Below are 17,363 nucleotides of genomic sequence, written 5' to 3'. Positions count from 1 at the left end.
CGAGCCCGCACCGACAATCGGCCGACTCACGTGTCGGGCACGGTGCGGTTATGTGTGTCCCAACCTTAACTCGATAAAATATTAATTTCTTTGTCTCCTGTCAAACATATATGAACAGTAGATCAGCGTGTAATATTGCCATGCAGAAGACCAACTTAGATTTAAGAAAGATGTTCTGTAAATATTATAGATTTGTTTGAGTCAAATAAATTAGAAGATTATAAGTAACTAGGTATAACACGAAAGGTCAGTAATTAACATGAAAATCAAGACATGTTTCAAATTATTCTATAAACTTAAAATATGTTGTATATACAAATATTTTTTTACTATTTGTTAAATGAACATTGGTTAGATAAAAATAATATAAATATTTTGGAAAATATCTCTGATTATTATACATTAACATAAGGAATTATGGTGGATTCTAAACATAAATAAACGAAAGCTTAAACTTTGTAAACAGAGAAAATCTTAAATATAATAACAATTATTATTATTTTGAAGGTTCTCAATTTCCTTATTCTCGAATAAATAGCAACAAGAAAATGTTGAATACAATATTTAAAAACCTATTTACTTCATTAACACTTAAAACGTTGAGAACGTTTGTCCTGGATACAGTTAACATGCATTTACATTTTTTATTTTCTTGTCGCTAAAGTCCAATTTATTTCTTTTACATTAAACTAATAAACAAAACAATTTTTCTAGTAGCCACCAGCTGACAGTTAGCTGTACAGGCACACTGCCATTGTATCATTCACAATGGCCCAGCCTGCTTTACATGTCTTGTTACTTAAACTTTCTATAACATTAGCATTGTAATTTATTTTAGCTTTATTAATGGCCGCTCGATAAGACTATTTAAGTCTGGCATACATAAGAATCTTTACCATCCATGGAAAGTGAAACTTCAAACATGTCATAGATAACAATTAATAAAGATCTAAGATTTTTCAAGTTATAACTGAAGTAATTAATTCTCTTTTTAGTTTTTTTATTAAGCTTATAACTAAACTCCTTAATATGAATGTTATTATCTAAATGAGATATAAATACCCTAAAGAACCTGTTGAAGGAAGTGTGAGCATAATTAAAGTACAAAAACACTAAAACCTAAAAATATAAGACCAGTTGATCCTCGAGAGTTTATTTCTTAGTTCTCGACCTGAAGATAGACTCACTTCTTCACCAGTTGATCCCCTACAGATGTTGGGTGAACATTTTGTAGAATTACTGTTCACATAAATCCTGAAGCATAGCATGTCGTGTTCCAAGTATAGTAAATTTCCCACAAGAGAAATAGTTTTTAATTGGAATATTTGAGAAAACATTATCCAGATTTTGCATCAGAGCAAGAGAGTTCAGAGTTATATGTATTTCAAGATTTCAAGATCTTTATTCGTAAATGCAAAATTACATTTTTACATTACATGTCAAAAATACTAAAAACTATATCTAACTCAACAAATCTCTTACACAGTAAAAACATTTATCAAGAAAGTGTGTCTTTAGTTTAATTTTTAAATAAACGTAGATTTTGCTCATTTTTTAATATTCAATGGCAATGCATTGAAAGCTTTTGCACCCAAGTGGTATGGACCCCTCTCAAATGCGCTAGTACTATGTGCAGCCACAGATATCAGCCCTCTTGATCTGGTCGGATTACTGATGGTAGTATCCATTGCTTACAAAATTGCCCTTAACAAAAGAGCATAGCTCGTACCCCACCAGACCCGCCAGAGTAAGTATTTTTAATTCACCAAAAAGAGGTTTTACAAGTTTCGAATCTCCTACGTCCTGAGATGATTCGCAAACACCATTTCTGGAGGACAAATACTCTATTAAAATTTACTACACTGGATGGACCCCAGAACATTAACCCGTACCTAAAAATCGATTGAACGTGAGAAAAATATACTGTTCGTAGAACATCTTGGCTACAGATCTTGGCGAGACGGCTGAGAGCAAATCCCATAGTTCGAAGCCTTTTGCAGACATGTTCCACGTGGCCGCCCCATGTGAGCCTATTATCGATATATAAACCCAGAAATTTAACTGAGATTTCTTGCTTGGCTTCCTCGATCCTAGTTTGATAAGACCCTGGATATTAAACTGGTTTGTGTTCCCTAGATGAAAACTGGATGATATTAGTTTTGCTGATGTTTAATTTAAGTTTATTTAAATTGAACCACTGATTTAAACTTTGCAACTGGATGTTTGAATTCGATATAGCCAAATGTGGGGGATTTATTGGACACAAGAAAAGAACAATTCATCAGCAAACATCGTAACTTTTAGGTTTGTTGAAATTTTTGGAAGATCGTTTACATAAATGAGAAATAATACAGGACCAAGAATAGAGCCTTGAGGAACACCACAAGTAATGGCTCTATATGATGAGAAAACCTTTATTTTGGCCATCATGGATTTGGACGGTTTGATTCCTATCAGACAAATACAACTTCATGAATTGAAAAAGAGTGACCTCTAACTCCATATTTTTCTAGTTTTCCAAGGAGAATATTATGATCAACAAAATCAAACGCTTTGCTTAAATCACAGAAAACACCAAGGAATGAAGTCTATTGTCCAAAGAAAGCGATAGTTCGTTTATAAAATTGAAGATGGCTGATGTAGTGGATTTCCCTTGGCGGAAGCCATGCATGCTGCTGAGTAGAGAGAATGTTGTTGATTTCTAGGAAAGCCACAAGTTTGAAGTGGAAGTATTGAAGTGTCTCAAGAAATTTGAGAATTCTCTTACATACCTTGTATCTGTGGTTGTAAAAAAAGTGTGTGATAATGTCACCACCACACACAAGTTTATAATTTTCCCACTTATCAATGAAAAATATCAAAAAGCTTTCAAGTTTCTCTATAAGCAAATATTCATCACTTGCAGGGGTATATGGTACAAACTTACAACAATAATCTTGAGTTCTTCAATCAATAAAGCACATGCCGCAAATGGTTGTAAACACATAAAATCTAAACATAAACACTACAAAATATTAGTCTATTAGAGGCATAAATAAGCATACCACCATAACTGTTAACTTGCCTCTTATACAGGGTGTTTGAAAAGTATGGGTACGGCTTAATATTTTAAAAAACCATAGGAGATAACATCTATAAAAACTTTGCACAGTGTCGTATGGCTATGTAAACTATTTTCCCTTGCTATTACCATGACATGCCAACCATGGGGGGACGGCCCACAGAGGAAAACATGGAAATCTTAAATTGAAGCATGGGTCGAGTGATACCTCATTTGAAAGAGCTCACTTAGTAGAGTTGAATTCCGCAAACCGCATCTCAAAAGGTTTATCCAATCAGAAATGGCGGGTTGTTTTAGGTACACATTGTGAAAGTACATTATGCGCTGCCATTTCTGACTGGATCGTCGTATTCTGATGCGGTAGGCGGCGTTTCACTCTACTAACCAATGTGTTTTCACTGACTTTTTTTAATTAGAAAATTATTCATAAATTTATAGTCTATTGTCCAAAGAAAGCGATAGTTCGTTTATAAAATTGAAGATGGCTGATGTAGTGGATTTCCCTTGGCGGAAGCCATGCTGCTGAGTAGAGAGAATGTTGGGTATTTATTGTGTTATAAATTTATGACATAATTTTCTAATTAAAAAAAGTCAGTGAAAACACATTGGTTAGTAGAGTGAAACGCCGCCTACCGCATCAGAATACGACGATCCAGTCAGAAATGGCAGCGCATAATGTACTTCACAATGTGTACCTAAAACAACCCGCCATTTCTGATTGGATAAACCTTTTGAGATGCGGTTTGCGGAATTCAACTCTACTAAGTGAGCTCTTTCAAATGAGGTATCACTCGACCCATGCTTCAATTTAAGATTTCCATGTTTTCCTCTGTGGGCCGTCCCCCCATGGTTGGCATGTCATGGTAATAGCAAGGGAAAATAGTTTACATAGCCATACGACACTGTGCAAAGTTTATAGATGTTATCTCCTATGGTTTTTAAAATATTAAGCCGTACCCATACTTTTCAAACACCCTGTATATTGAAACTAAATTAGTTTGTTGAGTTGTTAATTTCAGAACTGTTCACCCAACGCCTGAATAAACACACAATATCATAGTTATTATTTTAAAAATCACAGAGTCAAGGACGTTTAACTTGCTGAGCAATCCACCATAGATGATTAAAAATAAGAAAGAAAAAAATCAATTTGTATAAATAGACTCAGACTTATTGTTCCCAAACTAGGGCTTAGTTTTTAATGTAGTCTTTTCCTTTTCAAAACACAATAAAAACCTTTTTCATAACTTCTAAAGATTTAAACCATATATTTTTTCCACAATTTCTTATTTTGTGTTTTTAGCATAGAGTGATTTGAAAAATTCTGAAATACTGTATATAGTGCTTTAGATTACATTTAAATGTATTGTAATTTTACCACCTCTTTATTTCATTCGGACACTGTTGTAATGAATGTTTTTACCCATATAACTAGTTACATTTATAAGAATATACTTGGTTCAGAGTACTAGAGCAGTTGTATTTTTCAAAGCGAACTTCATTGTGTTGAATCTTTATATACTCTATTGTTCCCTTTACATAATTATATATTTCCTGTAAGGATTTTAACTTATGTAAAGGAGTGTTTTACAGTAAGCTGAATTTTTCAAATCCGTGATTCTCAAAGGTGATTCTTATGAGTTTTTTTTTGTTCATAACATATAGCAACTGAACCTAGAAACCTACCTTTTTAGTTTGAACAAAAACTCCCATAATTGAACCACAAAGAATTTGGAAAAATAGTTTTTAATGCCCAAATTAATAGCTCAAAATGGCACTTTCTGGAGGTGTTTTAAAGATTTTCAAATGTAAAGGTAGGTCAAGCTATACATTATTTTAAAGATTTCTTCTATTTATTGGTCATTTTGAAAAATAAATGTTTTAATTTATTTCGCTTCTTTTATACAGGATGGTCCAAAATTTCAAAGTTGTAACAGCTTTTTTTTACTGCTACTTTATTATTTTGTATCATGACAATGCACCTGCTTAAACATAATTGCTTGGTCCTCATCAACTGTTGAATGTTTGGCCAAAAACAGTACTGTAGCGATGCCCCACCCTCCATATTCCCCAGACATGGCTCCATGTGAATTTTTTTATTTACAAAAAAAGAGAACCTTAAACGGCCATCGTTTTACAAGTTTAGATGACATTAAATTGCATTGATGAAAGAGCTAAAAGCTATCCCAAGGATCGAGTTTGAGAAGTGTTTCAAGGGCTGGAAGAAGACTCTCAACCACAAGTGTATAATACCTAACAGGGACTACTTTGAACAAGATAACATTAATGTAGACAAATAAATAAATATTGTTTTCAAGAAATTCAAACTCCTGTTAATTTTTGAACATACCTGGTTCATCCAGATACTACTTTTAAATGCCTAAAATTCCTCACTGAATAATTAGACATATTTTTACTTATATTTTATTCATAAGTTCTAATCTTATTAAATTTCATTAGAATAATTTCAAGATTACATATTAGAGAGTTCATAATCATAATCATAAATCTTTATTACATATTCATTGAGAACAGTAATAAGTCAATCTTAACTTAATCATTTTTGTTTGTCATTAAGTGAAATTATACATTAAAAAGAACAATAATTAAAGAATTCAACAAATTAGATCAATTTAAACTGATCAAGTTCACTGCTGCCAGATTCAAACTCCTCCAGACTGTAGAAGGGGCGTTTCAGCAGCCACTTGTAGACGCTCTTCCTTAGTTGATGGTTAGTGTGTGCCTTGACTTCATCTGGGAGAATGTTCCAGTATTTTGCACCTATGTAGGATGGTTGTTTCTCATAGATGTTTAGCCGATGGACAGGCAAAGCATAATTGTTGGCTCTTCTTGTTGCAAAGTTGTGGGTGTCAGCTCCTCTTACCAGCTTTTGATTACTTGCATAGGTAACTGCCTCCATGATAAAGAGTCCGACTACCGTAAGGATGTTAAGATTTCTAAATGAGTTCCTGCAGGAATCCTGTGGTCCAAGATTGCAGAGAATACGTATAGCCTTCTTCTGGAGTACCAAAACTCTTTTAAGATTTCCTTTGGAGGAGCTTCCCCAAACAGCCAGACCATATCGCAGATGGCTCTCAAACAGAGCATAGTATGCTATTTTAGCCGTGTTGGCATGGGTCACCTGCTTAAGTCTCCTCAAGACATATATTGAAGAGCTTAATTTTATGCAAAGTTGGTCGACATGAGAGTTCCATGACAGTTTATCATCTATGATCACTCCAAGGTATTTAGCCTGTTGCACTCTGTTTAGCTCTGGTATTTCAGCTACCTCATTTCTTTTTCTTCCTAGGAAGATCTGCTGACTCTTACTCTCATTGAGGACCAGATCATTAGCATAGCAGTACTCTTGGGCCATGCTGATTGCGATGTAAGATTCTATCTCCAGGGTTTCAGGTGTTTGGTTCTGGAGGAGGAGTACTGTATCATCTGCATACATAAGTGACCCGCAGTAACCACGAAGGTAGCTAGGCAGATCACTAACATATATAACGAAGAGTATCGGTCCTAGGATAGATCCTTGTGGGACTCCTCTTGACATGGCCTTCTTGTTAGATGTGATGTTTAGAATTCTGCAGTTTGTGGTAGTTGTTATTTCCACGGCTTGGGTCCGGTTGAATAGATAGCTCTTAAACCATTTTAATGCATTTGTTCTAATGCCAATGTTTTCCATCTTATGTAACAATATATCATGGTTTAAGCTGTCAAAAGCCTTACTGAAATCCAAAAAGATGGCAGAAGCTGTATCTCCTCGTTCTAAGGTTTTTATGAGGGATTCAGTGATGCTTGTGATAGCAGTTAATGTGGAGCATCCTGCTATAAATCCATGCTGTTCTTCTGGCAATAGATTGTTGGTAATCAAGTAATGCATCAATCTTGCAAGCGCTATTTTTTCAACAAGTTTAGAGAGGGTAGGTAGAACTGATATAGGCCTGTAATTTTCTTGTTTGTTCGTTTCCCCTCCTTTGAACTTTGGGTAGACTTTAGCGCTTTTCAGCATGCTTGGGAAAATTCCTTGAGCAAAGGATTTGTTGATTATGTTGGCTAAAGGATGGGCTAGCTCATTCCTACATGCTTTTATTATCTTTGAGGATATTTCATCAAAGCTGGCTGACGATTTTGTTTTTAAGGACTTGATGGAGTTAAGTACTTCTTCTTGGTTGGTAGGCTAGAGCACAAAGTTTTGATCGAAGTCGTGAGGGGTTTCAGGCGTTCTTGAAGTTCCCAGAGCTGTGTTAGAAAAGGATGGATCAGCAGCGTTTACAAAGTATGTGTTGAATTGTTCAGCAATTTTAGAAGGATCAGTTGTGTCTGTGCCATTGATGCATAGTTTGTGTTGTCCTTTGAGATGTTGTTTAGGCCTTCTTTCACCATTTATCAGTTATGTATAGATGCTTTCATGGAGGTTACTAATTTTACCCAGCCTCTATACTCTTGAGGTGATTATGTACTTCTCAAAGTGTATTTTGGTGAAGAGGAAATGGAGGTTCACAATTACGAGACAGAGTTAGGAGCAACTATTAACTACAACACAGAATAACAGCTTTTGCTCTACTCACAAAACTACTTAAATGTCCGACTAATCAACTGACTTCCTGAAATGCTTAAAAACATTGAAAATTTTACTAAATTTAAAGCTTGTTTAAAACTCCTTTTAGTATCAGGTGTGTTTTATTCTGTTCATGACTTCCTGACGCGCCACTGGGATAATTAAGTCCCACATAAAATCTTGAACAGATAATAATGGAATGAATGAGTGAATGGTCTTATCATGTATGATTGAATGTAACAGGAATTGTTTATTTTTATATAAACCAGACTTTGATATCTATATTATAATGATGATGCTTGCAATCTACATTTGTCTTAATGCAATAAAGAATTATTATATTATTATTATTTTAACTATTTTTATTACTGTCAGTAATTATGTAAGTTATATACTGGTTACAAATAAACTAATAATTAAAACTTTAAAAATCAATGTAGCCCTCACAGTGCTTTTCTTATCCCTATTTGATCAGTTTAATATAATTAAGTTTAGCATAAATATGTCATTAGTACTGCAATTGACTTCATTAAACTCTATAGTGTTATATTTATTTAAGTTTTTCATCCCTTTATTCCAGATCAAATGGTCAATGTACCCTATAGACTTCAATCAGTCCGAAATTACGAAATCTGAGGGCTGATGAATCAAGTTTGCAATATATTACTATTTTAGGTTAACTAGTTTTTACAGTGTTATTCATTTAAATTTTCATTTATCTCCAGTTACCTTTGCACTAACCACAACTGTATTGTTTATATTTACATAATAATACTTGGGCTTTTTCACAATAACCTGATATTATGAACCAGTATTTATAAAATAATTAATTCACAAAAAGTCCTCAAGGCATAGATTTTTTAAGTTTTCCCCAAACATTTTTTCGTTCAGCTTGATGATGTCATGATGCAGCAGGATGAGAATGAGTCTGACAGTAAATGTCTCTTCAGTGATTATTCCTGAGTTTCTTATCTATACTTAGGAATATCCCATTATACAAAAGCTTGGTGACCAAGAGATTTTTGAGTATGGCATAGTGAGTTGTTATGGGTTTGGATAGGATAATAACTTCCAAATAATCACAATTAACCTCAGATTACTAAATTTTTAAGCTTACTTATTAAAAAATTCACAATCTAATGTCAGTCTCCTCCATATGCTTGATAACATCCTCGAAGGAGACAACGAACTTCTGTGACACATGTAGCAAACAGGACTGCTACCAAGGTGGAGATACTATGTGATAACGATAGTTCACCTAAGTAAAGGAGTATTTTACTATCTGGGTAGGTATAGCCAATCACACCAGATTGTTCAGCAATAGTCTAGACAATCGAACCCCTTCTCACTGAGGTTAGTAACCAGAACCAGTTAATAGAATTTGCTAGTGCGCATGTCACCCCTATGGAATGGTAGTTCCTATAACTAAGTATAGCTAATCACATCAGGTTGTGCAGGTTGTTAAGCGATAGCCAGGAGCAAAGACAATCGAACCCCTTCTCACTGAGGTTAGTAACCAGGACCAGTTAATAGAATTTGCTAGTGCGCATGTCACCCCTATGGAATGGTAGTTCCTATAACTAAGTATAGCTAATCACATCAGGTTGTGCAGGTTGTTAAGCGATAGTCAGGAGCAAAGACAATCGAATCCCTTCTCACTGAGGTTAGTAACTAAGACCAGTTAATAGAATTTGCTAGTGCGCATGTCACCCTTATGGAATGGTAGTTCCTATAACTAAGTATAGCTAATCACATCAGGTTGTTAAGCGATAGTTATTTAACTATTGTATGACTAAATAAAGCTACATTACTAATAAATCGTATTTTTAAATAGCTCTGTTCATAATTAATTGTTTATTTATTTTCAAAACTTTAAACTTTTCTTGATCAGATCACTAATAGAGTTCTTAAGTTGAAAATTAGATTTTTACAGATTCGATAATAAAGAGCAATAGTTGTTATAATTTCAGCTTCCGAAAAAAAAGTTGTTTACATTACTTCATAAGTTCTTTATGATAAAATATTACCATTAACATATAACAGACAGAAAGGGCATAGTTGATACATTCTAACTGAGAGTATACATACATATTTTCTATGTTTCATATAAAATAACGCACTTGCCCCCAAAAGAGATTCTTGTGCTCGCCGCATTTCAAGTTCTTTGTTGTTATATCAATTGTCTCAGCAACTGGTAGAGTTGGTCTTTGTAGAAGTAGCTTAACAATTAAAGTCCAGTTCAAGATGTGAAATAGAATCTTGAGAAGTTCAAAGAAAATCCTGAAAGCAGTAGGAGTAGAACCGCTAATAAACCAGAGCATCGCAATCAATATTTTTATCCATCTAATTTTGTTATAATCCAGCTTAGAAATAGATACTAAGAATACTTAGGAAATTTATTATTTCCTCTATGTATTAATGATGAAATGTATTTAAATACTTCTTTCAACAAATTAGCCTTGTCTAACTTCTTAGATAAGATAAAGTTATAAGATCATATTGACTTAACCTGCTAACACGTTTGATCACACAGTAGAAAGCCAAAATAACTGTAATGCTAATTTAAAATTTTTAATTTAAATTCTTAATATATATCACTGTTTTAAGGCCATAGTTCGTAGTTCGTTTATAAATTTCAGATATCAAAATATACTGTTACATATAATGACATATCTAGTACATGTGACTAAAACATTTTTTTAACTTGGTGCTAATATTTTACCATTCTTAATTTTATTTATGACAAATGTGAATACATGTTTACAGCTATAAAACCATGGAAGTATTACTGGTATGCGTACTATGTTATATGTTATAAGACCACAGAGTAAATTCATTATTCTAGTTAGACATTTTATTAGAATACTGAAATTCATTAACATTTTTTAGACAATATTAGAGCAAAACTAAAAAAATATTAAATTACATTCAGAAACAGACCATAACTTTAGCACTCTAGAATAATATTCAAACAATTGGATGCTTGCAGAAGGTAAATTAACTTAATTTTGGTGAAGTGACAACAGAATACATACAAAATAAATGTATTCTGCACTGCATGCACACTTCACCAGACTATAAGAGTTAAGCATCTGTAATGTTCCAAAATAAAGCATGGACAACCGAGTCCTAAAAATCAAAACTGATTGAGGTCAAACCCTAATCTTATTAAAAAATTTTCCAATTCACCAAAATAACTAATGAACTAAAGAGAAAGGTTAAATCAGGCTATGTCAATTAATGCATTGCATCCTAGGACCATTTCTATTGTTACTGTACAGCACAAAGAATTTCAGAGGGTTCCCACTTAACGTCTATTGCTAAAAAAAGGTAAAATTGGAGCGACTCAAGTTTCCATACATCCATAATTTCTTATAAACTTGACAATTGCTCAATAATTTATCAAAATATGACAAGCAACACGTTTTTTAATAACACAATATTTTGAGTTGCAACTTTATGTCTCAATATGCAATTTAAGTATCATTATTAAATCCCTTAAATATAAATTAGTTTAATTGAATTGTTAGTAATTTTTAAAATAGCGACTGTAATTTAAATATCAAATATTTTATACTTTTATGTTATTTGAATTTAAATTAATCATTAAGTAAATAATAAATTTCTTTATTATTATTATCAAATCAAATCAAATCATGTATTGCCAAACAACTTTTCAGTACAGGAATCTGTCATGTTTTTTCTTAAAGATAGTTACAGTTATTGTATTAAAACTATCCTTTTACCCTAAACACTATTCAATACTAATACTAAAGTTTTGACATTTGAATCATTTTCTGTAATATGGGAAAAAACAATGTACATAATGTCCAACAAAGAGGTTTAAAAGTTTGATTTTAAATTACTTACCCATTTATGCACTGAACATTTTTAAACTCTACACAATTAATAAAGTAGGTTTTAAAAATATTCTGTGAAAATTAAAGTTCCCTAACAATTGTAGAAACAAAATGGTGACATATTGAAAATTTTACCATTTTGCTTCCTATAAAAATTCATTTCTTGAATTACCTGATTTGATTACTGCATTGCAGTTTTAAAGAACAGCTGTTCAATAACACTCATTGTTGAAAACAGTTGTTTGATTGATTAATAATGCTTGTGCTATAAAAACATAACCTAACCTCCTCCATTACAGTTTTACTGATATTGAAGTTCGAGATATGACTTTTAAACCCTCCAGTAGGCGCGCGGGCTACCAGGGTAGACCACGGCTATTGTTTTTCACTGTAGCTCTTTGTCCCGTGGGGTGGGGGGGTGGTGGGGGGTTAGGTACCTTCAAACTGGTTCCCCAGCCACCCAGTCAGTGCATTAGTCAGCGGTGCGTGGCCTGGTTCGTGTGCTGAGTCGAAACAAAGTGTAGTGGGCTACAGTTGTATACCGCGCGCCTATTCCCGTTATGTAATGGCGAAACGTCAACGTTTGTGTGACAACGCTTTGATTCATGATTTGTTGACTGCTGATAGTTCTGATGAAGATGATTATGTGGAAAAACGACAGTGATGACGGCGAAGAAGATAATGTTGAAGTGGAGGAACACTTTTCTGACACTGAGGACGTACAGATAAACCAAACCGAGGATAACATGAGTTTGGTACCAAGTGATGATTCTGAACTTGATGATACTGTTCCATTGGCTAATTTGTACATGGTGCGGGACAAACATAAAAATGTTATGAAGTGGAAGAAAAACCTCCTCAACAACCCAGGAATGTGCGTACAAGATCTGACAATCTGGTGATTCGCCTACCTGGACCAAAGGGAGAAGCTAGAGGTAAAACTTCCGAATTAGACTGCTTCAATTTGTTTATGGATAAGACCGTAATTAGTACAATAGTTACTTCTACTAACACTTACATTGATCTTGTGAGGGTCAAATTTGATCGTGATAGAGATGCCAGAAACACAAGTGAGGTTGAGATTCGTGCCTTTATTGGCATTCTACTACTTTCAGGGACATTAGGCAGCAGCAGAAAAAAGACTTCACAAATTTGGGATAATTCCACAGGCTCTGGTGTGTGGAAGCTTGCTATCTAGCTATGAGTGAAAAAAGGTTTCACTTCCTGATGCGTTGCTTGAGATTTGACGACATGAGAGACCGAACGCAGCGTTCAGAAGTTGACAACCTTGCCCCTATCAGAGAAGTCTTTGAGCTTGTTGTACAAAACTTTCAAAACAATTTCTCACACCAAGTGAGTACTGCACTATTGATGAGCAGTTAGTTGCATTCCAGTGGAAATTGTAAATTCAAAGTCTACATGCCCAAGAAAACCTGCAAGGTATGGAATAAAAATTTATTCCCTAGTTTGTGCAAGATCAATGTACACATTGAACTTAGAAATTTATCCTGCAAAGCAAGCAGATGGGCCTTATAACTTATCCAATTCTTCAGATCAAGTGACACTCAGAATGGTAGAGCCGATTTCCAACACAAACCGTAACGTGACAACTGATATAATTGGTTTTACGTCTGTACCATTGGCTGAGAACACTTTTAAAAGAAAAAAAAAACTGACTATGGTTGGAACAATAAGGTCCACACGTATTGGAGTTCCACATGAACTAAGACCTAACAAACAGAGACAGCCTACATCGTCTCTGTTTGCCTTTCACAAAAAAAAGACCCTCGTCTCTTATTGTCCAAGAAGAAACAAGGCAGTTGTGTTGCTCTCAACAATGCATAACGACGATGCAATCGATGAAGAAACTGGACCGAAGCAAAAACCTGAAATTGTAAGTTTCTACAACAAGACAAAAATAGGTGTTGATGTTGTAGATCAAATGTGTTCCAAGTATGATGTTGCTCGTAACACTCGACGGTGGCCAATGGTGGTGTTTTTTGACTTGATAAACATCTCAGGAATAAACGCCCTTTGCATTTATAAGTTCAACAATCCTGAAGAAAAGTATATGCCGAGAAGAGTCTTCATTCAACATGTTGCCTGGGAACTGATCAAACCGCAAATCACCCAACAGAATGCAGAGTGCGACAATTCCTGTGCAAATGAAGAAGAGAGGACTGGCGCTCCTAGGACTTGAAGACAACGCACAGGTACAACCTCAACATGTCCAGGACAAACAAAGTTGGCCGCTGCTACATCTGTCCCAAGGGCAAGAGACAAGTCAACAAGAAAAAACTGTGAAAAATGTGGCCACAAGGTGTGTGGTGGCACTCTTCAGTTGTTTGTGCAACATGTTTTTAAGATTTTTGTTTCCATGTTATTGTATAATTATGGTACTCATATAAAATTTTTGGGTGTGTTACATGTTATAGTTACATGGATATACAAATATGTCTAAATGATACTCATACACAAATATTTTAGCCTATCATCAAGGTTTGGCTACTGCATTTAGTGTAACCTATCACATATAATGATGTAGTATTTTATAAAAAGAAGGGGCTGGGTAAAATAAAAATTACTAAGGTGTGTTTTGTTTATATTAAAGGTGGTTTTATTATTGTAAATTTCAATACACTTGGAATTATAAAAATTATTTTCACAAAGTTATGACATTTTTGTTTACAGGCATTGCCTAGCTCAATTATCGTAAGGTTTTGGTTTAAGCATTGTTTACTATCATCATAAACTGAACAATTACTGTATTTTATTTATGTTTGTGTGTTATAATAAAACTATCTATCAGATTAATGTGTCAAAGTTATTTTGTTGTCCTGAAAAAATTTTAAGATTTTCAATCAATGAAGTTTTTAAATATTTATTATGAAATATTTCGCTATAGTAAGGTTTTTCTGATAAATTTTTTTTTGCAAACTATTTAAAAATTTATTCGACCAAAAAATGATATGAAATCATACGAAAATAGTGTGAGATCAATTGCATGGTAAAGAAAATACAAAAATATGTAAAGGTACTTTCATAAAAAAATAAATAGCAATGGGCTACAGATGTAGCCCATGCGCCTATTTGTGTTACAGAGGGCCACGCGCCTACTGGAGGGTTAATGTTGAACAAAAAGTGAAGTGTTGTGCGTGAGCTATTGCTTTTGGCAACATTACAAAAGCAATTAGACAATTTCAGGTTGCCTACACAGGAGTTGAACCACCTAGCAATCCAACAATAACTAAGTGGAAAAACCTTTTGTTAGAAGTGTCATAAAAAAGTACTCTAGAGGATCAAATGAGGAAAGAGAAGTACTAGTACGCGCATCAATGCTCCAATCTCCAGGTAAACCGAAATCCCTAAGGAAGGTTGAACTTGAAACTGGTGTTTCAAAGTCTTCAGTACAGAGAATAATTAAGAAAAACAAAATTAAATTTTATGAAAGTCACCTAGTCCATAATCTTCTTGAAGATGGTCTGGACAGGAGAGTGTTATTTTGTTCTCGTATCATTGAGTTTCATTAGCTAGATCCTAACTGGCATACTCAAATTGTTTTTCAGACGAGTCCACTTTTTACCACAATGGTGCTGTAAATAGGCATAATTATAATTATTACAACACCGTAATCCACACATTCTTGAACAGACTCTACTCAAATAAAAAGGAATTACTGTTTGGGCAGCTGTCAGTTGTAATTGGGTGCTATCTTACGCCATTTCAGACAGTACAATGTGTAGGGATAGGTAAGAACAGGTTTTAAATGAACAAGTCTTGCTTCATTTTACGGTTCCAGAAATGAATCAAGCAATCTTCCAACAATATGGCGCTCCTCCTCATTTCACAAATCCTGTCAAGCGATTACTAAATTACAACCTTCATGGCGGTTGGATTGGTATGGAAGTAATTTTTTAGATTGGTCACTCCAATCTCCAGATCGGAGTATGTGATTTCTTACTATGGGGTTACTTAAAGGAAAAAGTTTATAATCGTAGCTTTAATAATAATGAGGATTTAAAACAATCAATTGAAGAGGAAGTTCTCCAGATACCACAGAATTTCTTATTCTTATTTTTTAAGCACTGTTATCAGTAATGCTGTAGATGGAACTTATATTGGTCACTGTTAAATTACATTAAAAACATAAAACCAATATTTAATACATTTTATTGTTTTGTGAGGCCTTTCGATATCCAAGATATCTTCTTCAGACACATCACTAAATAAATACAAAAGTAAATTTGATTATTAATAATAGTTAACATATGTGATTTAATATTAATTTGTCCTGTGTGGCGTAGTGTGTAAATATAATTAAATTATTACTGGTATTATACTATATAAATTTTGAATGTTATTTTTGTAATCTTCGTTTAAGTATCTAAATAAATTAATGAAGAGTCAGGAGGAGTCAGCGGCACACATTTGTACCACTGGGCTATTTGAATGGCCCGGCCGGCACATATATGTGCCGGCCGGGCTATGGTGAAATACCACGCGGCACAAATATGTGCCACCCGGTCTATATTTACGGAAATATATTTCCATTGCGGGAGTGAACGTGTTAAAAGAAAATTCTTTGTTTTGAGTTTTTTAACAAAAACAAATCAGTATATAGTTTGTGACAGTTATAAATAGGGCAGATTAACCTCTCCTTTACATTCACACAATTTCCCACATACATTGTTTTTACACCCACTACTATACTCATACTTTGCCATCAGACCCGTTTTTTATCAATTATCAATACCCCAGTGACCATACAAGTAATATCCAATACAGTAAAAGCCCTGTAACCTCAATATACATTTTAAGTGAGATTTACATTTTTTTTAAATCATTTCATTGCTTATAATACCATTAATTAGCTTAATACAAACCTGTTGCTCCATTCTGTAATTGTCTCTTTCCCTAGTCCTAAATAATGGGAAAATCCCTGCCCTAAACCAAATTACAAAGTTAGACTTTGATTTGTAATACAAGATCAACTCAGGACACAAAGGCAAGCCAGGTCAGCACACCAAGACCCCTAAAGGCATTCCTACAAGATTCTCTAAAATGCAATTTTGAAATAACACTGATTTCTTTTGAAATCTAAACCTCTCTGAAACTTGTTTGAAGCACAACTGCTTCCTTACTACAGTTACTTAGATAAAGTGAGGGTATATATCACAAATAATAATAATGCAGGCTCAAGAATTTAACCTTGTGTTAATCAATAATTTTTTCTGAACTTGAAAGGGTTTTTCAATCCAATCCGATCACACTGTACTCTGTTAAGAAAGACGAGCCATTTATGTTGCAGACCTCGATACTCTTATAACCAATGCAGAAGTGTCTCAAGATACATATGATCATGGGCTTTGAAGAGGTTGAGAATTATGATAAGCACATGTTATCACTTCTCCAGTCCATCAACAACTAATTCAATGATATTGGCAATTACATAAATTATTGATTTTTACTTCTAGAACCCATGTTCCATATTCAGAACTCCAAATCTTTTTAAATACTCCATTAGCCCTTGCCGGATTAAGAAAATAGTTTACTTATTAAAAAATGTACTAGCTTGATGAGTGGTTTGGACAATTGCTTGGAACAATACTTAAAAAGCCACAAAGATGAGCAATCAATGTGGTTATTCAATCTGAATAATCCAGGCCACCTCCTTCTCACCCACTGGCATCATAACCATGGAAGAAGTGGGGAAGGGATGTACCACATCTTTGGTAGAGTTTTACTTCGAGGGGATTAAAGAAGAGCTAAGGTTAAAATAAAATTTAGAGCTATTCTGCAACTTATGAAGGGTTTCTGTCAGTGTACCACCCATGTAGATTGTAATTTGTTTCGATTGTACTACTGGATTTAACTT

General features: G+C 34.0%; 2 protein-coding genes across 5 annotated transcripts in view; one reads left to right on the top strand and one right to left on the bottom strand.

The window, feature by feature from the left end:
• LOC124372223 (outer dense fiber protein 2-like) overlaps positions 1-17,363 on the bottom strand; it is a 160,803-nt gene that overhangs the window by 104,765 nt on the left and 38,675 nt on the right. For all 4 annotated transcript variants that reach the window (XM_046830597.1, XM_046830596.1, XM_046830598.1 and 1 more), the window contains exon 4: positions 9,749-9,908. In XM_046830597.1, coding sequence (XP_046686553.1) covers positions 9,749-9,782 — 34 coding nt within the window. In that variant the 5' untranslated portion in view covers positions 9,783-9,908. The remainder of the gene's footprint in view (positions 1-9,748; positions 9,909-17,363) is intronic.
• On the top strand, positions 13,159-13,688 carry LOC124372222. The gene has a single exon (XM_046830595.1). The coding sequence runs from the start codon at positions 13,167-13,169 to the stop codon at positions 13,686-13,688; it is 522 nt and encodes a 173-aa protein (XP_046686551.1). The 5' UTR covers positions 13,159-13,166.

Source organism: Homalodisca vitripennis, unplaced genomic scaffold, assembly GCF_021130785.1.
Source record: "Homalodisca vitripennis isolate AUS2020 unplaced genomic scaffold, UT_GWSS_2.1 ScUCBcl_2664;HRSCAF=7651, whole genome shotgun sequence".
In the NCBI taxonomy this organism is placed as follows: domain Eukaryota; kingdom Metazoa; phylum Arthropoda; class Insecta; order Hemiptera; family Cicadellidae; genus Homalodisca; species Homalodisca vitripennis.
The sequence above is the reverse complement of the archived record's forward strand: the minus strand, read 5'-3'. Positions and strand labels throughout refer to the sequence as shown.